The sequence below is a fragment of the Micropterus salmoides genome, unplaced genomic scaffold (assembly GCF_014851395.1).
Source record: "Micropterus salmoides isolate LMB-PRFRI ecotype aquatic unplaced genomic scaffold, ASM1485139v1 Ms_hic_scaffold_16, whole genome shotgun sequence".
Lineage (NCBI taxonomy): Eukaryota > Metazoa > Chordata > Actinopteri > Centrarchiformes > Centrarchidae > Micropterus > Micropterus salmoides.
In genome coordinates this window covers 24870263-24893719 of record NW_024040707.1, presented here as the reverse complement: position 1 = coordinate 24893719, position 23457 = coordinate 24870263, and the positions used below count along the sequence as shown (strand labels likewise).

Genomic DNA, 23457 nt, shown 5'->3' with positions numbered 1-23457 from the left:
TATGCTGCTATAGGCCTAGACTGCCGGGGGATTTCCTATGATGCACTGAGCTCCTCTCTTCTCCACTTTCTCTCCCTCTGTATGCAACCTCATCCCATTATTGCATGTTACTAACACAACTTCTCCCCTTTCTGGTAGTCTTGTGCTTTCTCGTCCCTCTCCTCTCTCCTCCTATCACTTCCTGCAGGTTTTCTGGCTCTGGATCTGTGGCTGCGGGTCACCTGCTGCCCCCGTGTTCCTGCTCGACACCCTCTGCTGCAACGACTATTGTTACTAGTCCTATTGTTATTATTGTTATTATAATCATTAACATTACGATTGTATCATTAACACTAGTATAAATATCTGTACCATTTTTCTATTTAGTCCATAGCAACATTATCTTTACTGTCTGTACCTCTGTGTGTATATTGTGTAGGCTGCCTCCCTCCCCTCTCTCTCTCCTTCCATCCCTCTCTTTTTCTCTCTGTTCCTCTCCTGCCCTCTCCCTCTCTCTCTCCCTCTCTCTCCTTCACCCCAACCGGTCGAGGCAGATGGCCGCCCACCCTGAGCCATGGTTCTGCTCGAGGTTTCTGCCTCTTAAAAGGAAGTTTTTCCTTGCCTCTGTCGCCTAGTGCTTGCTCTTGGTGGGAACTGTTGGGCTTCTGTAAATAGCATCATAGAGTACGGTCTAGACCTACTCTTTTATGAAAAGCGCTGTGAGATAACTGTTGTTGTGATTTGGCGCTATATAAATAGATAGAATAATAAATGAATTGAAATTGAATTGAATTAAAGGAAGTGTCAGAAAGTGTTGGGAACAAAGCATTGGTTACAGCATAAAATGAAGAAGTGTCAGGGATCCTTGCTGCAAATTAAAACACTGCAAAATTAACTTATTTAGATTCTTTTCAACAACAACTATCAACAACAACATGTTCACATAACTACTCAAATGGAGTGGAGAGACCAAGTTAAGTAATTTAAAGATTATTTAATTAAACAAGGTAATGCTTTGAGTTTTGAGGAGACAGTACTCTTTGTTTACACAAAGAGTTCAGGGCTGTCCTCTGGTGTTCTAGAGTTTCTCACATCAGGGCGTGAAGAGGAGAATATCCTTTGATGTGGGTAATTAAACAAAGAGGGAGGTCAGTTGCCATGGTTACGTGTGCGGGGGGGCAGTTTAGGGTTTCCTGCCCTCTCTTAAAAAGAGTTCTGATAGGCTATTCAGGAGAAAGAAAATGTCTGATTAGTGTTTCTTTGTCATTTTAACAGTCAGGCACAGAGCCTTGTCTCGGCTGCTGCCAAAAGGTGACCAATTTTATGATCGAACTGCCCAGAAACAGCCCTTAGGGAAAGCAAACCTTTCACCTCCTCCTTTGGTTGCTTCAGCTGTCTGTTGAGGGTTGATATCTCAAACCCCCTCCTTTTCTTTCTCTCAGGGAGAGAGAAAGACTTTGGGATCTCCAAATTTATTTGATATAAAATGCACAAATCCACACTGGCTCCATAACAACATCCGACTGGATTTCCATTTAACGCCTTGTTAAAACACAGGCTTCCAGGAATTCATGTTCCCCAAAAATTTTGGCATGTGGACTACCTCTCCTCCTACCACACGCTGCTTTGGTTCTTCACCTGTACCCACCTGGAGCTGTACCTGCACACTATCCAGCTTCCCTGCTTTTATCAGTCACCATTTGTCCATCATGTTGCAGTTCAGATTGAATCTTTCTTCTGTTCCAGCTCTTTGTTCTGGTTTATGACAGATGAAGTCCAGTTTCAGTCTGTCTGTGTTCAGATCCAGCCGTAAGCTCTGTGACCACCACAGAAGAAGAAAGAAGCCTACATGTACAGTCACATGAAGATGATTGACTGGAAGTCTGCAGCTTGCTCCACGTTGTTATTCCAGGCTGACTTCAGTCTCTGTACAGTAACATATGTGTGAGATAATGATCCAGACTGTAGACCAGCACTTCTGTAGCGCCGTGTGCAGGACATTCACCTGGTATTTCTTCTCCATTCACGTTTCTGTTTGTGAAAATTTGATAAATGAGTGATGTTATTTAATTACTTAGAAGAAAAATCATTTCTACTTTCTACTGTACATAACAGTAAAATGGACTCAGACTGGTTTCTTTTATACAAACACTGCTGGATGCGCATGCAGCCAGGGGGTCAAAGCGCTTTGGTAGCCGGTCAGAAGACTGTAGTAAACAACTGTAATCAACGTAGATTAGGCATTGTTTGTAAATTCTTGTTGACTCAATAATAAACTCTGTTTGTTAGTTTCATTTCGCATGTTAATATATCATGTGCAACCGCTCTGCAGGTCAGCGGAACCAGAACTTATGTTGTTCAAGTCAGCTGCTAGCCAAAAAACTAAAGGAAGAATGGAGAAAGAAGGAGAGAGGCGTTCTTTCCACAGCTGTAAGTAACGTTCTGCCATTAGGCCGAGCTGTGTCACACTCAGAGATGCAAAGAACATGGTCTTCTGTTGTAAACTTGTGCGACCAGCAAAACGCTTTCAACTGTGAACAATTTTATATTGAAGCATCTGCTAAAGCAGCACAGCAACGTGAAACTTGAGCCTGTGGAAATAAACTCCGGCAGCTAACGTTTCTGCCAGTGAAGTATCCACTCAGCAGGAGAGAGTGGCGTTAATCAACGTTTTGTGTTTTGTAAAAGCACTGAATGCTTCTCTTATAAATGCATTTGCAAAATGTTAGTTCAAAATTTGAGACACTTGCTTGATTTTTCTGATCTCTGACAGTGGCATTAAAAAAAAAAAATCATACTCATGGCTGCTGTTATGAACACGCGATTAGTTAAAATCTGGAGGGACCTGCTTTGTTTTTTTAAATTATTTTTAAATAGCCTATATCCATAGCTTATATGATAGAGCATCCTCTGGTCTGAGAGGCTGCAGTGTTTTCAGTTCGGCTGGTTGTTGACTTTAGGTTAACTATTGTTCCAGTAAAGTGGATTTATTTCTAAAATGCACTGCTGAACAGGCTTCCCGTCACTTTTAAAGATGGGGTGCGATGGTTGAAAGTAATTGTAATGTAACGAGTAATGTGACTATTTACCATTAATACCCAGTAATATGTAAAGTACTAGGGGAGAACAAACAAAAGTCTGAAATGCCAAACTACCTCGGCACGTACATTGGTTTTTAAATGAGTATAAAGTAACTCATTACAATTTCTGAGTAATTTGTCCAACACTGCTGCTAGATATGCTTTTCTGCCCCATAGTTGCGCACACATCTCTGTGATGACGTTGCACAGAAACCCGTCTATAGTAAAGAGTATAGAACATACCTGTTGGGGATTGTTTGCATCTGGTTTTCTTCTTGTAATAAAACGTTCCAGTTGTGGAATGTCTTCTGTAATAAAACATTACAAATAAACACCTTAATCAACAACTTAATGATGTGACAGTGTTTTTATTATCTAAATACAAATCATACCTGTGTTTAGACGTCCTTTCTTCTTTTTGACATAGAAAAAAGCAACAAGTATTACAATTAATAAACAAAGAATCCCCCCAACAGCAGCACCGATCACAACTCCTGTCCTGTCTGAACTTTGTTCTCCACATTCAGCATCGGTTGAAGCAGTTCCTGCTTTCAGGTTTATTGATTCACATCTGGAATGATAGAGGGACATTTTACAGCAACATTTGTAGGAAACCATGAATTCACTGCTGCTGGAAGACTTCAGATGTCTGATGTGAAGCTTCTCTTACTGTGTGTGCGGCTGACAGGACGTAAATGTCCCATCTGAAAATGTTCCAACGCTGCAGTCAGAGCACTTTGTGTCTGTGAATGCTGTTCCTGAACAAACACAGATTAGAGATATTGAAACCAGTTCAGTTTTCATATATATATCATTCATATATATTCATCAGACTGATCTGATGAAATGTAAGGACGGTTTAATTTCAGCGGATTTAAAAAAACACGACCCAAAACATAATCTTCCATTTTTTTATGTTTTAGGAAAAACATTTTTTTTTTGAGGTTTTGACGAGATGTTCATTTTTCTCATAACTACAGATTGAATGGGATTTGAATCACTGTAAAGGACAGCAGACTCATAAACAAACTGACCACAGTTTGAGAGAACACTGGAAGTATTCAAACATCTTGAGGTTCAGTGTCATAATGTAATTTAAAATAATATAAAACTACTAGGGCGTCGCGGTAGTACAGTGCTTAGCTTTGTCGCCTCACAGAAAGAAGGTTTTGGGTTCGAACCCTGGTTGCCCTGGCTTTTCTGTGTGGAATCGCACCTTTCGCCCGATGTCAGCTGGGATTGGCTCCAGCCCCCCACGACCCTGTACGCAGGATAAGCGGTTAACAATGGATGGAAGGATGGATGGATAAAACTACTAATATGTTGATGTCAGTTGACAACTGTCAAGAAATGATATAAATTCCACTTTTAAACTTTTCTCTTCTGGCCAGTGTAACATCCACTTCTCTGGGTAACAGTTGTAATCACATGAAAACAAGTTTTTTCCCCAAACAAATGATCCTGACAGAGAGAATTCTTCTGCTTTGTTAACTCTTAAACTAATGTTGTCCATGTAAATTTTAGAATTCACATTTTCCTAGTTAATCTTTAAGTAATTGATTGATCATCCGAAAGTTCCCTTAACGGCTTCAGGCTGACTGAATCACTCAACTGGTCTGAACAGTTTCTGCAGATTTATGGTGGAGCTTCTGTTCTGCTATCTTGTGGTCAGAAATAACCACTTGCAGCTTTAATGAGGAAGTTGTCATTAAGTTACGTTTCTCAAAACCTTGGTTCATTTAAAACTTAAACTACAGTTAGAAGCTTAAAGTCAGCACAAGGAAACCAACCTTTCTGACTGATGTATTGTCCTGGTTGACAGCTTGTGTGTCTCTGTGCTGTCATACAGCTGTCCTCTGTAGAGTCCAGACAGTAGAATCCCTCCAGTGGTTCACAAACTGCATCTGATGTTGTTGTACATGACGTCTTTATCTTCAAACCAGAACCTGTCAGCACATACAGAGGTTACATATGGAGATACTACACTTTTAATCTACTAAAGCAACATGCACAGAGGAAAATACAGCTGAAATTAACAGCCTAATACATCGACTGCAAAATAAATGATGTTGAATGTCTTGTAGCTTACTCATGAAATGATCCTTTTGCGACACACAACATTTCTTCACTTAGTATTTCAGAGTATTTCATAACACACAAGGTCTTTGTTTCTGCATGCAGTTCATCACTTTCAGAGCAAAATCAGTAATGTGTAGTAAACTCATCAAAATGAGTCTCTGCTTCTATGCAATGACATAGTCAAACCAATCTTCAACAGTTTCCTTAGCTGTTCCACAGCTTTAACAGTGGAACTTGCAGTAATACGCAAGTTACTGCCTTTGAACTCCAGGCTCTAAGTTTCATTGTGTTATGGCAGAAAATTGTGTCCTTACATTTAATCTTTTATGTATGACTTTTAATATTATTATTATTACTATTGTCGTTATGTCTTATAGATATATATGTATTGTGTCTATCCTTAACCTTTCCTTCTTCTATACTCCTTATGTTAGTCCGTCCACATTTACTAGGTTTAGGTCAGAGCTGTGAGATTATTTTTGTCTTTTCCCTCTCTTGTTGTTCCTTTCCTCTCCTGGGAGAGGCTGGGAGAGGATCTCGGCCAGACGCCCGAAGCGGTCTCTGGACCAGCTGTATATGTGTTTTAGTATGTTTCTGTTTATTCTTTTTTATTAATAAATTCTTCAAAGGCAATGGTTGATTGTTACTCAATTATTTGCTCAATCCCTCACCAGCAAGATACAATTTCCACAACACAATGATTTGGAATTATTCCCAGAAGCCTACCTGCAACACAGGTTGAACAGGGGAAACATTGTTTACGTCCAGTCGGCTGATTCATGAAGGTTCCCTCAGTGCAGGGCAGACAGGAAGTACTTGTGAACTCTGTACAATCTGTTTTAACTCGACTTCCTGTTGAAAACAAAAGAACAATTCAATTTCATGTAATATAATGTTTCTATTAAATGAAAAGTTAAATCTTGGAGGGTAAAGCTCATGTTGTGAGCTTTGCAAAGTGAACTGCTGTCTGCTACAGAGTCACACTGAAGGACTCGCAGATACATGAAACCTGTAAACATAAACAGCACCAACTGTGGGCCCTGATGGAGTGATTGATTCTGGTAATTATTGTTGGTATCTGGCAGTAAACGAAAAAGACTCCATATTTTAAGTGAAATATCCCTTTAACATTCAGTTGGATCTTACCAGCAGGACAAACAGGGCAGCATTCCTCCCCTATCTCATACTCTCCTCGATGACATGGGAGGCTGTGTCCTCTCAAGACATTCATCACAAGTATCTGTGAAGAGAAAGAAAAAGGGTTTTGTCTCAGTGAAGCCTGGTTGAAATGAAGACAAACTGCAAATCAAATATATGGATAGAAGCTGTTGAACTGAACTCTGATAGAAACCAGCAGCACTTTGTGTTTGTGTAGATCTGTTTCAGTCAGCCAGATAGTTAGAGGTCCAAAAGATACTAAATAAAACCACATCAGCTAAAAGTACAGATTCTACTATAACATTAGGAGGTCCCATCATTTAACCTTTGCAGGTGAGTGTCACGGCTGTAGCTGTCACTTTTGTGTTTCCCCTTTTCTGTCTCACCTCTACCAAGTAGGCTGTGTCCCTGTGGAAAGAAGACCCGCCTACTTCCTGGTTTCTGGGGTGCTGACTTCAGTCCCACCCATTGGTTCCCTCTGTTCCCGCTCAACCAATGGCTAGTCACCACATTGATTACCTCCTCCTCATAAGGAGAGTCCACCTGTTGCTCGAGGCAGCTTGTCACCGCCTGTTGACTTGTGTACTTTGCTTGTTAGCTGTACATTGTGTGTAGTGGAGAAATTCACTTAGTATTTTTGTTTAATATTGAGTTAGTTTTCCTCAGGTGTAGTGGGTGCTGTGCTCTTTGTGTTCTTTTGTAGCAAGAATTAACCCTGTTTAAATATATAGATAGGTACAGGCCTCCTTTTGAGGACCTCTTTATTTTAACTTGGTTTGTTGTTTTCGCAGCACCCTCATCCACCCTCCTTTTGTTTACTGTTACCTGTCTGCATCTCCGGGTTACCACTAAAAGTTGCCTTTTTAAGATCTATACCAGTTTTGCCTATATGTTTATGGCCCCCACTCCCCTAAACACCAGCAGGAAGTCATGTGAGAGTTAATGAGGTCATATTTGTATCATCAGAGTCATAAGAGTGAAGTCATCGTGTGGACCGGCACGTAAAAGGAGAGTTTAAATATTACATTCTTATCATCATTAAGGTGAAGGACTGTAGAATGTATTTTCTCTTTTCACTCAATGTATTTATTTTGTATTTCTTCATTTCAAAACTGCTTTGAAATGTTTTCTTTTGTGCACAACCCCCCACCTTCATCCTATCACTGGAAAGGAACTTTCCACTGACTTTCCACTTTCCCACTAGTACTATTAAACAGCTCCATCTTCACCTTCACCACATCATCTTTCTTCTGTTACAGAGGTTAACGGCAGAGCAGATGAACAGAAAACCTAAAATCTTTTTTTCTTTTCTTGACACTGTGGTGTATAACATATGTGCATTTGACCATTACAGTTTAAAATAATACTCTGCAGCTGGAGAGAGGCACAGTGAACTCTTAAGGGGGAGTAATGATTGATGGGTGTGTAAAGAGTGAACCCTCCTATGGAATTTGACCTCTGACCCAGTGTTAGGGGGAGTAGAGATTAGTGTTTATGAAGGGACTGTGCCCTTATATGGTATTTAGCAGATACCTAAACATGTCCTATATAAGCTGTGTTCGATGTACAGAGAGACAGAGTGGTTATTGGGCTGGGTCACTCTCCAAGCTGCTGCAGAGCTTGTAATTGATGCTGAATTCCTTGATGTAATAAACTTTATAATCAAGAACAGTGTCAAGCGGATTTCTTCTCAACACTCAACGCAGCATTATTGTTCGGACACCACAACACTGAAATGTTTGTCGATGTTAGAGACATTATCATAAAGGAAAACATTTAAACAAAGAAGGAGTAAAGTGATGCATGAACTGCTGCCATGAAAGCTTGCTGTAGTACCAGTCCGCTAGTCCACCACGTGGCACTGTGAGGTTGTTTCCAGTTCAGTTAGGCACATTGCAGAAGTAATGCAGAAATGTTGTAACTAGGCTGTCGGGTTCTTATGCAAGTTGATAAAAATGATTTTACCATCAATGCTGCAGGTGCCAGAGGTTTTCTTCTAAACATCATTTTGTACAGCAGAATCACAGCTTTCATGGGCTGAAGACGTCCTCTCACTGAGATTTGGGATGAAGTGAGAGTAAAATCAGGGGACAGGGACATCACCTGAAAGAAAAAGAAACATATCCATGTAGAGATTACACTAACTGCTAAGCAAACTGTTTATCAGAATCAGAAAAAAGAATCAGAAATCCTTTATTGATCCCCGAGGGGATGTTGCTGTGTCACAGTTGCTTAAGTTGATAATGTAGACATTAAAGAAATAAAAATATAACCTAATTTGCTAAAGTCAATAGACCAGCAAAAACTTCCTGTTCTTTCAGCTGAAACCTGGGTTGAGTTCAGCTCCGACAAAATAACAAAACGCTTTTTTCAACAGAAACGGTGGTGAATTGAACGCACTGTTGTGCACGCAAGTGCAGTGCACTTTACTGCCTTTTCAACAGAGCTGTGTTTACATACTTGTCGCACCTGATTGGGTCACACCTCTGACACGACAACTAAACATTCCTTGAAGCCCGTTGTGCAAAATTTCCTTGCAATCAATCAATCCAAAAATGTTGCAAACTGGTGCAAAACATTTTGAGGATGAACTCGCCTCTGTTCTTTAAACCAGGTCTATCTCAGAAACTCCACCGTCAGGCTAAGCCAATCAGAGGCAGAGAAAGGGCCGGTCACGCCTTCTTCATAGTAGAATTTGCAAATTCGCAAAGTTTGGTACAGATTTGAGCATGTACTGTACAGTGAAGTTACAACTTCCTGTTTCATGGCGAATCATTGATTTCAAATGGACACACATAGTAGCCTAATGATTCATTCAAACAACAATTAACTGATTCATTTTGTTCTTATAACATTTTAGAGATTTTAATATACATTTTTGGTTTTGATTTTCACTGATTGGGGTTTACAGTAGCTAGTAGCGCTGAATGTGCGTTACACCCCATCATGCAGACTCTGTGCAGGTGGGTTCAGCTCTCACTGAGTGAACACTACGGCTGGGACCCAAGACGGCCTCCGAGACCTGCAGAGACCAGTTGAAAGACAGGGAATACATGATCGGGGTTGGTTTTCCTGCTGGGTTCGGCTCTTGGCCCCCCGGGCCTGAATCAGCTAGGACAGCCAGCTGCCCGGCTAACCGAGCTAACTAGCTACAGATGCAGACAGAAACAGTCAGTAACGTCAGCCGTTTGTGGTTTATCAAACTGTAATGTCAAAATCCAATGGAAATCTATCTGTTCCTGAAGAAACTCACACTGGTACTATATTCCCTGTTGGTCTCTGTGTTCGGTCCCGTTCATGCCATTTTTACTAGGAGGCTGCTGAGCTCGGTTTCGTTGACTGCTCGCTCAGCTCTGATTCTGGTGCCCAATCCCGGCGCCGCTCGCTGACGTTATCCTGGCCTGAAAACCTCCAGTGCCTGAGTAGAGGTGTAACGTTAAACACAATACAGTCCTCAGGTGCTCCGTGCTCCCAGTCTGGGCTGAGTCAGCTATGACCACTACGCTAACTGAGCTAATTAGTTAACAGCAGCTAGTTAGCTGCAGTGGTTACTTTAGCAACAAGAAAGACTTTCTGTTCATCAGCAAACTCCATAAATCACAGAGAGTTGAGGCAGAGCAGCCGCGGGACACGGGGAACTTTAATGTTAATTTTGTGACACCCAACAGTGTTGCCTTTGTAGACAGCGGAGGACGCAGAAAGCGAGGCAGCTGACAGAGCAGCTACTATAGAACTAAAACTGACAGATTGTGCAATGTAGCACGATACTAATGATCAAACTGAAAAGGCAGATCGTGGAGACATTTTAATCGTCCACGATCTAATATCGCCCACGCCTAGTTTGAGCTTAAATGATGGTTTGCTGTTGTGTGGGTGTGAATTTTGGGCAGTTTTACTCTAGAAGACTTGGTGATTCATGACTACAAAAGTTGTTTTGTGGTATGGGGCTCCCATGAACTAGTGTAATAACATGTCATGAATTTGATTTCTCATCATCTACAGACTGCAGAAAGTTAAACAAGCATTGTAAGATTTTAGTTCTGCGCTGTACTGGTTTACTTTACAACATGGAATTGTATAATTCACATCTTTAATAAGCTTACTTACTGTCTTTAACTAGGCTTTAAGTTTCTACTAATGATGAGAAAATATTAATAGAAATCTACCTGCAACACAGTTGTACAGGCAAAACATTGTTTATGTCCAGTAGGCTGATTCATGAAAGTTCCCTCAGTGCAGGGCAGGAAGTAGTCGTGAACTCTGTACAATCCGTTTCATCTCGACTTCCTGTTGAAAAGAAAACAACAATTTAATTTCATGCAATATGTTTATATTAAATAAATCCTGGTGGCTAAAGTGCCTGTTGGTAGTTCTCAGCTGGGAGAGCTTGTTCTGCAGCAGGGCCGGGATGACACCGGAGACAGCTGATCAGCACAGTGATTCAGGGTGGATGGGGAGACAGAGTCCGGCCCAGCGGCTTTGCGAGGTTTCTGCCTCATGAACAGTCTGTTGACATCCCTCTCTGAGGTGGAGCTACCCGCCTTTAAGGATGGTTCACAGTTGTCTTCACAGAAGCTGATGTAGGACATCACACCCTCTGTATACTCATCCAGACTATTGGTAGCAGTCCTGAAACATCCCAGTCAGAACAGTCCAAAGACACCTGAAGGTCCTCTACAGCTTCACTGGTCCACTGCTTAGAAGTCCTCACCACAGGTTTACGGAGCTTTAATTTCTGCCTGTATGAAGGAATTAAGTGGACCATAACGTGGTCACCAAGAACAATAACTAAGTGTGTCCGGGAATGTCCGCTCTACCAACAGAGAGCTCTGTGTCGCGGTCCGCTCTATAGAGTTGGAATCCAGCCAGCTTAAGTGCGTAGTCCGGTATCGATCCACAAAGCCACATCTCTGTGAAGCACAGAACAGAAGTCTCTGTTTTCCCCACCAGTAGCCGAAAGTTTGTCCAGTTTATTGCACAGCGAGCGCACATCAGAGAGAAATATTCCCGGTAGCAGCGTCCTCTTCGTTGCAGTCGCACCAGCTTACTGTAGCTCCTCCTTTGGCGTTTTACCAAATAAACAACGGAGAGTGAAGCCTTGACCAGAATGTCCAATTCATAGTTTTCACATGACGTCACATTCCAAGGAAAACGCTCCCTTGGAGGGCAAAAATGAAGTTATTTTCCGCTGCCTGCCGACCAGTAAGCAACAACAAGCTGTTACTTTGAGTTGCTGGAAATGCTAGATGGTTGTTGTGCTTTCGGATTCACTAATCGAGGAGGAGAGACTGGGGTGTGTTAGGTGAGGATTCCCCACAAGGTAAACGGTAAACTGATGGTTTTTAACGGTAGAAATGCGGCGGCGGATGCTGTAATGTTATATGGATCAGATATGCCCAACACTTGCAGTTTGTGTTTCTTTTTCTCAAGTTGAAAGGTGATCCAAATAAAATTTGACTGCTTTTGTGGAGTCACTGTGTGAGCCGCTGTGTTGGTCTGTTGTTTTGCCCTCCAGCTGCCCGCGCATGTCACGTGACTGAAAACTATCAATAATTCAACTGATGACACGTGAAAAGTCCGAATTAAATCCGCTGGTGTTGTTCCCCTGATGTTTAAGAGCTCTTCTCTGGTGAAAGAGCTCCGGGTATCACAACAGAATGCAAAGTTAACAAACGTAAACAAAACAGAGTGAACCAAAATACTATACGACTGCCCTGGCAGCGCCATCTTGCACCAAATCAACAAAGTAGCCTACACGGAGATAAACTAGGACATGGAGATAGGCTGGACATTTTCTCACAAGTTGGATTGGTATCATTAGAATTTTATTGATACACTCTTATTACCCTCTTTACTAAACAAATGCCTTTTAAAAATATATTCTTAAAAATAATTTATTATAATTAAATGTTTCTAGAGCTCAACAGGATTTACAACAGCAAAGTCACTAATATCTCAGTGGAAACAAATCTAAAATGTCATTAAAATAAATCATATTCCTGACATCAACATACTTAGCGAAGTAAAGAAAGAATGATGAACTCAGTCCCCATCAGTCCTTTCCCATGTCCTCCTCCTGCTGAGTTTAGGCACCTTATATGTGCCATATTCTCATGTACGTGGTAAAATAAGCTAAACAGTTATAAAAACAGACATCTTTCACTCTAGCTTGTTTGTAACAATAGCTTAAGCTGAGCTAGCGCTGTGCTTGTGTAAAACCAGAGCAGATTAAAATATCGAGTTTTACATGTTTATGCTAAACAGGTGTATTGATAAAGTATTGTCTCTTTACTCTCAAAGGTTTCATTGCACCATGTACTTAGACTAAAGACCGTAGCTGTCGTCAACTTCGGTAATGTCAGCTGATCTGTTGGCTGACTTCGCTCCGTGTGTGTGTGTGCGTATGTGGAGTGGAGGAGCTCTGCAGGGGAGAGGGGAGAAGCTGCAGGTCGGGCAGCAGGGGCGATTTTAGAAAAATAATACAATTATTTATTATTATTTTCTTATTATTTTCCTCTAATGTTAGTAAGAGAAGGGACAACCAATTAGCCTGCAGTTTCATGTGGCTTTACTTACATTAAACGGTTTAATATCCCTAAATGCTTACATTTTTCAGTTTCTAATGTTTTACTGATCTGTGACGTGGCTGATCGACTGGTCAGCAGCAACGGAACGGGGTATGTGCGTTTAACAATCTGGGCCAAACTAAAACTTTCAATATTGAGGGGGGATACGAGCGGACCCACCACATTTTGAAATTACTGATTTTGTCTCCACTACTTTTTAAAGCAATTGTTAAAAATGTTCTGAAATATAGCTTGCACCAAGAAAGTTATATATTTGTAATTTAACAAATGAAAATGCTTTGAGAAAGGTTAATTTGCACAGTAAGAAAACATGCAATGCAATATACCTTCCCCTCCAAAAGTATTGGAACAGTAAGGCAAATTTCTAGTTTTTTTTGTTCACTGAAGACATTTGGGTTTAAGATCAAAAGATGAGTATGAGACAAGAGTCCTGAATTTCAGCTCTAATTTCCTGGTATTCACATCTAGATGTGTTAAACAACTAAGGACATATCACCCTTTGTTTGAACCCACCCATTTTTCAAGTGAGCAAAATTATTGGAACATGTGACTGACAGATGTTTCTTGTACTACGAAGGGAGTTCAACCTACTCAGAGTTAACTCGGGGTTATCAGGCAAACTCAGGCTTGACAAATTCTGACCGCCTTAACGGTACTACGAAGGTGGATAAGATGTTGGTTAGTTGAGTCCATGTTAACTCGCTATTAACTTAATAGGAGTTTTGTTTATTTCTCCAGAGGAACGCACGTTGGTAGTGTCAGGAAATTATGACTATAAAGACACATTAACGGCTAAATCTAATGTCGTGGTGGACGACAAAGCAAGGGGGGCTTGTTGGCATCGCATTGAGTAAATTGTAATTAATTTCACAGTGTTCGTATTGTAGATCAAATCTTTATTAGCCTATGTATTTTATGGGCTCATCTTTTATGTGTAATATGAATAAAGTTGTAAAGGTCCAACTGCACATAAGGTCCATTTTAATAGAAAAAAAAGGAGCCAGCTGGGAGAGAGGGGGAATAATCCCAGACAGAATTTAATTTCCAAGATTAATCTACAAGTAAAAAAAACGTGAATATTCTCTGACATTATAGTCAAACATTTATGAGAGAAACTTCACTCTGCAAAGCTGCAACATCACACACACATCTGTCGTGCATTATGCATGCACTAGAAAGTTATATTAAACTTTGCAATCAGATTTAGCAGTGAGGAAATACTCCTGAGTTTAGCCCACGATCACTATCATGGACCTTAGAGACTTGAATCGGGCATATTCAGAAGAAAACAGAGTGAATTTCGATTTTTTATTACATTAATTTCAGGACATTTCCGATTTTTCTTCTTGTTAATTTATTACTTTAATCTAGCTCACTGAACGTCTGAACGTAATGCTGTTGTGTTCAGAACTTCATTTCAACCTCAGTGGAACGAATCAGGATGAAATCTAAACATATTTTATGAAGTGGTGTGTATTAATATCCTACTTCTCATCATTAACGCTGATTATAGACGTGGTGGGTAGTCCCCGTGCAGGGTAAGCTCTAGTTTGGAATCGACGTAATCGATTACGTAAATACTGCATCCAGTGTGGAACAGTCTAAGGGGGTCTATGAAGATTCTCAGTCATCCAGGTCATAGTTATCCAATGAAGGTTAAAATGAAGGGCAACTGGACTTGGTTGAAGCTACTGGAAGACGTTTCGTCCCTTATCCAAAGGACTTCTTCAGTTCTGACTGACTGGCAGGGAAACTCAGCTATTTAACCTCAGTGGGGTCGTTATCTCGGGTCATCGATACCGCTGGTTCGTTAGTGTTCCTTGTTGCTGTGATGACAGTCGTTACAGTCGTTGAGACTACCTGTGGCCAAGACTGAACGACCATCGTTGGTATCTTCACCTGAGGCCAATAGGTTACGTTTGTTGAGTTTCCTGGGAAGTGATGAAAGGACAGCATTGTAAGTGGGAGGAGGAAAAGAAGGTCAAACGCAAAAACATTGTGATTCCATACGTGTCTGGAGTATCAGAGAAACTCAGGAGGATTTTTAACAAACATAACATCCCTGTGTTTTTTAAACCCAAGAACACACTAAGACAGATGCTGGTCCACCCCAAAGACCGCACACCCAAACACAAGAAAAGCAATCTAGTGTATGCGGTCCAATGCAGTGAGGAATGCACAGACCTGTATATTGGGGAGACTAAACAACCACTACACAAACGCATGGCTCAACACAGAAGGGCCAACTCCTCAGGTCAAGACTCTGCAGTCTACTTACATCTGAAGGACAGAGGACACTCGTTTGAGGACCACCAGGTGCACATTTTAGACAGAGAAGATGGATGGTTTGAAAGAGGTGTCAAGGAAGCCATCTACACCAGGGTGGAGAAGCCGTCATTGAACAGGGGAGGGGGTCTACGCCACCACTTATCCCCCACTTACAATGCTGTCCTTTCATCACTTCCCAGGAAACTCAACAAACGTAACCTATTGGCCTCAGGTGAAGATACCAACGATGGTCGTTCAGTCTTGGCCACAGGTAGTCTCAACGACTGTAACGACTGTCATCACAGCAACAAGGAACACTAACGAACCAGCGGTATGGATGACCCGAGATAACGACCCCACTGAGGTTAAATAGCTGAGTTTCCCTGCCAGTCAGTCAGAACTGAAGAAGTCCTTTGGATAAGGGACGAAACGTCTTCCAGTAGCTTCAACCAAGTCCAGTTGCCCTTCATTTTAACCTTCGTTGGGAGTCTAAGGGGGCTTTCACACCTACCTCGTTTGGTCCGGGCTTTCGGACTTTTCAGTTTGGTCCGAACCAAATTTGCAGGTGTGAAACCTCCTCCGGACCACGGTCCGGACCAAAGAGACGGAATTTGGTCAGACCAAAAGAGGTAGTCTCGGTCCGGATCAACCTTAACCATAGTTCGGTTCGTTTCTGGTGTGAAAGCATTTTTTGGATGGTTCAGAATTTCAGACTATTTAGCCTGCAGGAAGTACGGCAGTTGCCGTTTAAACTGGAAACAAATAAATGCACGGAGAAATGCATCTATAATACAGCTGGATTTTCGAGACTAGCACACTGTATATAGCTGTTGTCAAGGTCGATGCACGCCAGCACGCACTCGTGCACACATGCCCCCCCGCCACAGTTACACTGTCATTCTGTAGGAAACACTGCAATGTAGTGGCAAATATGAATATGTAAATTTTTTATTCATTCATTCTTGTCAAAGCTCCCCGCTGAACTGTTTAATAAACAAAATCAATGTCAAGTAACCTACAGGGAGACACAGCCAACGTAGATGATGAGGACAGGACGCAGGTCTCTCATGTAAAGTCCTTTAGTGCGGTCGCAGAATTACAGTGTGAAACCAAACCAAAACTAACCGAATGTATCAAAATGTATCAAAACATGAACTTTGGTTCGGACCTTGGTGCGGACTTTCAGGTGTGAAAGCCCCTTAAGTTTTCATCCTTGGTTCGAAACCTATAAAGACTGCATTTCCTGTTAAAGAGGATAAACCAACATGAAGACCAGAGAGCTGTCTATGTGAGAAAAGCAAGCCATTGTCAAGCTGAGAAAGAAGGAAAATCAATCAGAGCCATTGGACAAACATTGGGCATAGCAAGCACAGCAATCTGTGCTGAATGTCCTGAAAAAGAAAGAAACTACTGGTGTTCTGAGCAACAGACGTCCAACAGGTCGGCCAAGGAAAACAACAGTAGTTGATGACAGAAATAGCGTGAGAGCTGTGAAGAAAAATCCCTAAACATCAGTAAGTGACATCAGCAACGACCTCCACAGTGCAGGGGTGAAGGTACCACTGTTCGCAGAAGACTCAGAGAGCAGAAACCACAAGATGCAAACCACTCATCAGCAGTAAGAATCGGAAGGCCAGATTGAAATTTGCAGAGAAGTACAGAGATGAGCCGCAAAAGTTCTGCAACACAATCTTATGGACTGATGAGACCAAGATTAATCTCTAGCAAAGTGATGGAAAGGCCAAAGTGTGGAGAGAGAAAGGAAATGCTTATGATCCAAAGCATACAAGCTCATCTGTGAATCATGGTGGAGGTGATGTCATGGCTTGGGCGTGCATGTCTGCTTCTGGAACAGGCTCATTAATATTTATTGATGATGTAACTGATGATGGTAGCAGCAGAATGAATTTAGAAGTGGACAGAAACATTTTGTCTGCCAATTTACAGAGAAATGCATTGAAACTAATCGGGAGGACATTTATCATGCAGCAGGACAATGAGCCAAAGCACATTGCCAACAAAACAAAGGACTTCATCAGGGGGAAAAAGTGGAAGGTTTTAGACTGGCCAAGTTAATCAGCTGACTTTAACCCAACAGAGCTGCATTTCACTTCCTTAAGAGGAGTCTGAAGGGAGAAACACCCCGAAACAAACAAGAACTGAAAGAAGCTGCGGTAAAAGCCTGGAATAGCATCACAAATGAAGAATGCATCAGTTTAGTGATGTCGATGGGTCGCAGGCTTGAGGCAGTTATTGCAAGCAAGGGTTATGCCACCAAATATTAAATGTTATTTACTTTAAGATTATTTGTTCCTTTACTTTTGCTCACCTAAGAATGCTGTGGTCTAATACAAACGCTGATATGTCCTGAGTTGTTTAACACATCTAGATGTGAATACCAGGAAATAAAAGCTGAAATTCTGAACTCTTGTCTCATACTAGACAAGAGTTCAGAATCTTTTGATCTTAAACCCAAATGTCTTCAGTGAACAACAAAAACAGAGGAATTTGCCTCACCGTTCCAATACTTTTGGAAGGGACTGTAGTTTTCCCTCATATTAGAAAAGACATTTCCACCGTAAATTGGAGCAGAAAATGTCTCCAGAATGTAGGAAATTACGAGTTTAATGCTCAAAATCTTCTGGGGGAGGACCCCCACACCAGTGCATATATTTTTGCATCAAATATCTAATCTAAATAGTGTTAAAAATCTTTTGCAGCATCACGTCTCATTACTCAAATGTACCATCACAGCCCTCATCTGAGCCCTTATGTCCGTTCCGCTTTTCAACACAAAGTGACGCCCTTGACTGACCCGCTCCGCTCTGCACCAGCTCCTCTCTAGTAGACCTACTTATACTCAGCACCAATTAGTGAACATGTTTGCAAGGCATTGTATGCATGCTACTAGGGCTGCAGCTAACGATGATTTTACTATTCAAAGCTTCTGTAGATTATTTCAATAATTCATCGATGCGTTGTTTAAGAAGTACTTTTGCTTGGCGGAGCCCCCCCTCCGGTAACGGGATCAACCCTGTGCACCTTTATAGGTGATAGATATTTATTGGTCTTTTCAATTCACACTACGTGACTGATCGTGACAGGGGGTTACACACTACACGAGCTGACAGCGGCTGTGTCACCTGACTCTGGTCTCCAAACCACGTTTTGTCAAGAAAACACACGTGAAATGAGAAATGAGCGATCCTGCACACGAAACAGCTGTTGTTTGTTATTATAAAGATGGCAATTATAAAGACAAAGAATCTTGGTGAAGGATGGATTAGTACACGCAGGTAGCAGGAAACGTCTGAGCTACAGAGAGAGCTGGAAGTGAGTGAAAAGGTGCAGCTCACCGCCCCCCTGTTAATTAAAAAGAACTTGTGGACATTTTCAGCTGAGTTCTGTGGCTTACTTTGGCTTCAACAATCAATCATGATTTCAGTTAAATGCTAAAGTTGCTGTTACCTTGTCTGTGGTCCGCTGGCAGAACACCGGGTGCTTTCTGATCGGGTGCCGTCGTGCTGTTGCCGAGGCGACATTTTTACGGTGGACGGACGGTAACATTAGAGTTGCTGTTTTCTTGCATGTTGTTTTTATTAATCGATTTAATTGATAAATCGTTTCAGCACCACCAGGTTCCATTCTCATTAGGGGCCCTAAGGGTCTGATCCTCGCCCCTGTCAGGTGAGAGATTATGATAGTATGATTTTTGTATTACTCAGGGTAACCAAAGTTATTGTGTTTTCTTATATTGACCTGTGATGTAGTTGTTGATTTATCATTTATTAAACTAGACCTGATGTGTGTGTTTTTTGGAGAGGTGCAGCTGACAGCTTGTTGTTTGTCAGAGAAAGGAAGATCGACCCAGAGCTCTGTAAGCTTTACTCATTTACTTGTAATAAAACTGATTAACTTGGACCAAAAACATCTTCTCCTATTGCTTCATGAAAGAACACGCAGGACCAAGGACTACACATAGTTTAAAAAGGGTCATTTAAAGTCACGGTCCAACACAGGCAGTCCTTATTGTTGAGCCCTGGATCGGCGTTTTTTGGTATAGCGCATTAGGGCTGCAACGATTGGTCGACGTAATCGACGACGTCGATATATAAATACGTCAACATGAAATTTCATTGTTGACGCGTCTTTACAAAGATGCTGTTTAAGGCAGAGATAGCAATTTTCTGATTAAGAACATTTCTGGTTGTTCATTTCTAGCTGCAATGCACTACAGGAAGTGCTGGGGGCAGTATCGCTTCTGCCATGACTGCTTGACTGTAAGACTACTCACGAAGAAGAAGCATTCATGTGAGAAGCGGAAACCAACAGAGAAAGAGGCTAACAGCAGAACGTTTTTTTGTATGCTATTTCGTCACTAAATACACTTTTGAGAGATTTGAGGTGAGAAATCAACTGTGAAGAACTTGAATATTGGAAGTTTTACAAAAGTTGATGGCGAATCAAAAGTGTGCTCAAATGTTTTCGGGGTTGAGAAGCTACACAAGCGCTCGTGAGGTTAGTCGTGCCAGCCGGCCGGCCAGTCACACTCACAGAGCCCTCTGGTCCCAGTTACTCAGACCACTGCAGCAGCAACAACAGAGGAAAGGCCACAACTATAAGATAGTTTCAATGATCGTACCGCTGCTATTCTGTCGTTACAATCTCAGTACATTAATGGTCATTTTAAAGTAAAGCAAGGAACATCTGGCTCGTGATGTAGCCTACAGAACATTCTCCACTTATAAAACTTACAAGCACATTCGAAAAATAAATTACAGAAAGAGTATGAAAAGGGACTGTTGCTTTATTATTCTAAATGGACCTTAAATTGTTAGTGTACAGTTGTGGTTTTAGTACTTGATTTTAAATCTTTGTTATAAAGTTAAAAGTTAAAGTTAAAACCTACTTGGCAATAAATCAGATTATGAGTTTATTGTTTTGGGTTATAAAACCTGGCTGTTATCTTTGAGCAGCCTCTTCACAGTTCTTTGCATTCTTGGTTTTGAGGTCTCATGGATGATGCTGGCTAAGAGAACGCTCCTTTAGTTCTGCTAGCAAACACGTTAAGAGCAGTAACAGTAAATCAGTGAATTATAGTAGTATCCTATGCTGTCTTGTCTTCTTCACTGTTTTCCCCTGGTGTTGATACTGTTATTCATTCTAAATAGTAAACCTTGTTCACATAATGGTAACATTAGCTAGTTCAGCTGTGTGTTGAAGATCAGTAATTCCCTTGAAAGATATTAGTTCAATGGTTTAATTAGGGGGTGACATAATGAAATAATCGTGACTAGTCGACTAATCGAATAAATGATTAACAGATTAGTGAACTACAAAAATAATCATTATTTGCAGCCTTACACAGCATGTGAGTTTCACATGCTATCGTTAGCTATCGTTAGCTACTCCCACTAGTTTACTTATGTTGTCATATATAAGATGGATGCTAGGCCACATGGAGATTGCCTCTGGGCCGGATGTGGCCCACGGGCCACCAACTGGATAGGGCTGGTGTAGGCTATTTGGGACAATGTAGATAAAACAAACACGGAGCTGCAGGAGGGGGTAATATTCTGAGAAAAACTCTACATTTCCGAGAATAAAGTCGTAAATTTACAAGAAAATATTTTGGCAGTATCAGTAGCAGTATAATGGGCATTTGTGTAGTGAATTGGTGGAATGAGTCTGGCTAAGTTAGGTGTAGGTGCAGCTCTGTCCACAGTGACAGAGGGACACTGGGGTGGTCTGCTATTACTGTGAAGTGAAATAAGTCAGTGAAAACAAGAGGTTTTCTTTTCACATCCATCTAAAACTGGTTAAATTCAGATCAAAAAAAATTTGTTGATTTTAACGCCAATCTGAATTGTGCAGAAATAGACATTATTAAGGGCTGTAAGTTTTAAAACCTCCATCAAATAGCTCTGGTCTTCACTGAGGGATATTCTGATGTGGTCTGCTATCACTGTGAAGTGAAATGATTAAATGGAAACAGAAGATTTTCTCCAAACATCGGTCTGAATTTCGTAAGCATTCTGTGAAAATTGTATTCTTTAGATACTTGTGTTGTCTTAAGCATTTCTTTCATTATTCATTAATTCAATCATTTCGGCCACACCGATTACATTGGGCCTTTCCGAAACTAGAGCCTCGCCACTTCCACTCCGACATGGAGTGAACTCTGGTCAGAGTCACCCTCACAGCCAAATCGAGCTCCCTAACCCGCGTACGGTTTAAATATAGCGGACAACTTTCGGATGAACTCTCTCCCCAGCGTAAATAGGATGTGACGTTACAGGTGCACTCACTGCTATAACATGTGTATCAAATAAACAACAGTGGTATTAAGATTCAGGATATTGATGTTGAGGAAAAGTGTGTTTTTTGCAATAACGAAACTGAAAGCATTTGTCATTCATTTTGTGTTTGTGTTGAATATTTCTTTAAGAACATGACTTTAGATATTTACAAAAATAAATATTATATTCTTTTATGAAAAGATTGATATTCAGTGTAAAGACAAGACCATTATTTGAACCTCTTTAACTTAGCCTGTATGAAAAATGTTACACTCACAAATACACCATTTCAATATAAATCATACATTATATTGAAGCATTATAGGCTATAGTCTGGAGAATTAAATATATAAAGACTTAGGCTAACTATTTTTCTTTAATGCCTTTGTTGCTTGTTATGTAGCCTAATCTCCCTGTGTATGAATACGGTTCAATAAAACAACCTTTGTATTGTCTATCAGTCGAGATCATTTTTTTTAATTAAACACAATTTAACCTTTGGGCTACGTTTCCGACCTGTGAATGGTGATATGAATGTTAGTGTAGTTTAGGAAGTTAAAAATCCTACATGTTAACCGGCAAAGTCACGGGAACGCAAATTGAAAGAAAGGTCCCCCATCTTGCAGCAAAGGGTGTTACACACCTTCAACAAGCTAGAATCGGTGCTGACTCCGCATCAGAGGGTTTAACAACCCACTACCTGTCTGCCCTCATTGGTTTGGGATGGCACTCAATGGGGCGGAGTAGCAAGCAGTTCCGGAAAGGCCCATTATGTTCAGCAGAAGCTCACTTTTAATTTGAAATAAAACAGCAGAAAAACAGACTGGCTTGACTGCTGTAAAATGGGAAAGACCTCTTGACATGGAATCTGGTGTGTAGGCCTACACCGGAACTTTATCTGATGGACTTTGACTCGACAGTGAATTTCACAGCCGATGTTTAATCCGAATTTAAAAAACACATTTTAAAAGATTTTAGAGTTGCTAGCCTAACTTTAAATGCAGGCATGAAAGGGCTAATAAATTTCGCCTTCAGGAACGAGGTTAATCAAGGAAACTTGTAACGTTAGACTACATTTCAGGAAACGCTCCTTCTACTGGCTCTAACAAAACACTGATGTCTCTAAACTGTTAACTAGATTTCAGATCATCTAGCATCTGATGAACCTGACACAGACGATAAATGTTATATCGTTTTAAACAGCATTTTCCTCAGAAAGCTATTATAATATCTGGAAGTCTTTGCTCTGAGAACTCGACAAACTTTGGTTTCACTTTAAATAAATAACCCCGATCCAGAACATCTGGACCACACAGCGGAGTTTCAGCAGTAAGACAACAACAGCTGGCTTCTACAGCCTTATACCTGGACTTCGTTCGCCTCTTTTCTGAAAATATAAACGGCTCGACTTACCTGTTGCAGTCCAATAAATCTCTGAAAACGAAAAGAGGCCTGCGGTGGGAGCGCGCGCAGTTAGGGGCCGTCTGCAAAGTGCAATAAGATCTACTTTAATTGTAAATAACTTTTGTTTCTCAACATAGAAATCTCAAACCAGTGTTATGCAGCTGCTGCTGTGTAATTTTTAAGGGTGGTCGCTGTCTATATCAGCAGTGGTTTGAAATTTCTATGTTGAAAAACAAAAAGTTATTCACTTAAAATGGATTGTATGTGCACTGCAGACGGTCCCTAACTAGAAGGGATACTTTCATTTTGTTAATGTGAAAACGGATGTACAAATCGAAGAGGTAACAAACCAGGGCTGTGTTTCTATAGAATTCTGTCCGATAAAGAAAACCCCGAGAGGAGGAGATTGTGGATTTGTGCCATAACGTTACTTCTGTCTCCGGGGAGGGCAAACAATGTCAACCGTCCAAATATACACGTATTTGCAACGAACACTTGATCAAAGGTAAGCTCAAGCAACGTTAAACACAAGTAGCCTACATAAAGTGTTGAGCAGTTGTGCGCAACCCCATCAACGCATCCGGATGTCAAGCAACACTTCAG

The 23457-nt window shown here is 41.0% G+C and overlaps 1 protein-coding gene across 3 annotated transcripts; it reads right to left on the bottom strand.

Annotated features, from left to right (window-relative positions):
• Positions 1–1435: 1435 nt before the first annotated feature.
• Positions 1436–22998, bottom strand: LOC119905744 (tumor necrosis factor receptor superfamily member 14-like). 3 transcript variants are annotated; one of them, XM_038723037.1, is made up of 10 exons: positions 22864–22998; positions 10463–10583; positions 8262–8399; positions 6285–6378; positions 5865–5990; positions 4850–5005; positions 3730–3817; positions 3452–3630; positions 3303–3367; positions 1436–2010 (listed from the first exon to the last, which is right to left on the bottom strand). In XM_038723037.1, the coding sequence occupies exons 2-10, from the start codon at positions 10514–10516 to the stop codon at positions 1981–1983; spliced, it is 930 nt and encodes a 309-aa protein (XP_038578965.1). In that variant the 5' UTR covers positions 10517–10583; positions 22864–22998; the 3' UTR covers positions 1436–1980. The 3 variants fall into 3 exon arrangements, 2 of the variants coding, with proteins under 2 accessions (XP_038578965.1, XP_038578966.1); XM_038723038.1 differs by lacking the exons at positions 10463–10583; positions 22864–22998 and adding an exon at positions 9550–9712; XR_005444872.1 differs by lacking the exons at positions 1436–2010; positions 3303–3367; positions 22864–22998 and adding an exon at positions 4276–4320 and having other exon boundaries at positions 3577–3630; positions 10463–11768.
• Positions 22999–23457: the final 459 nt, after the last annotated feature.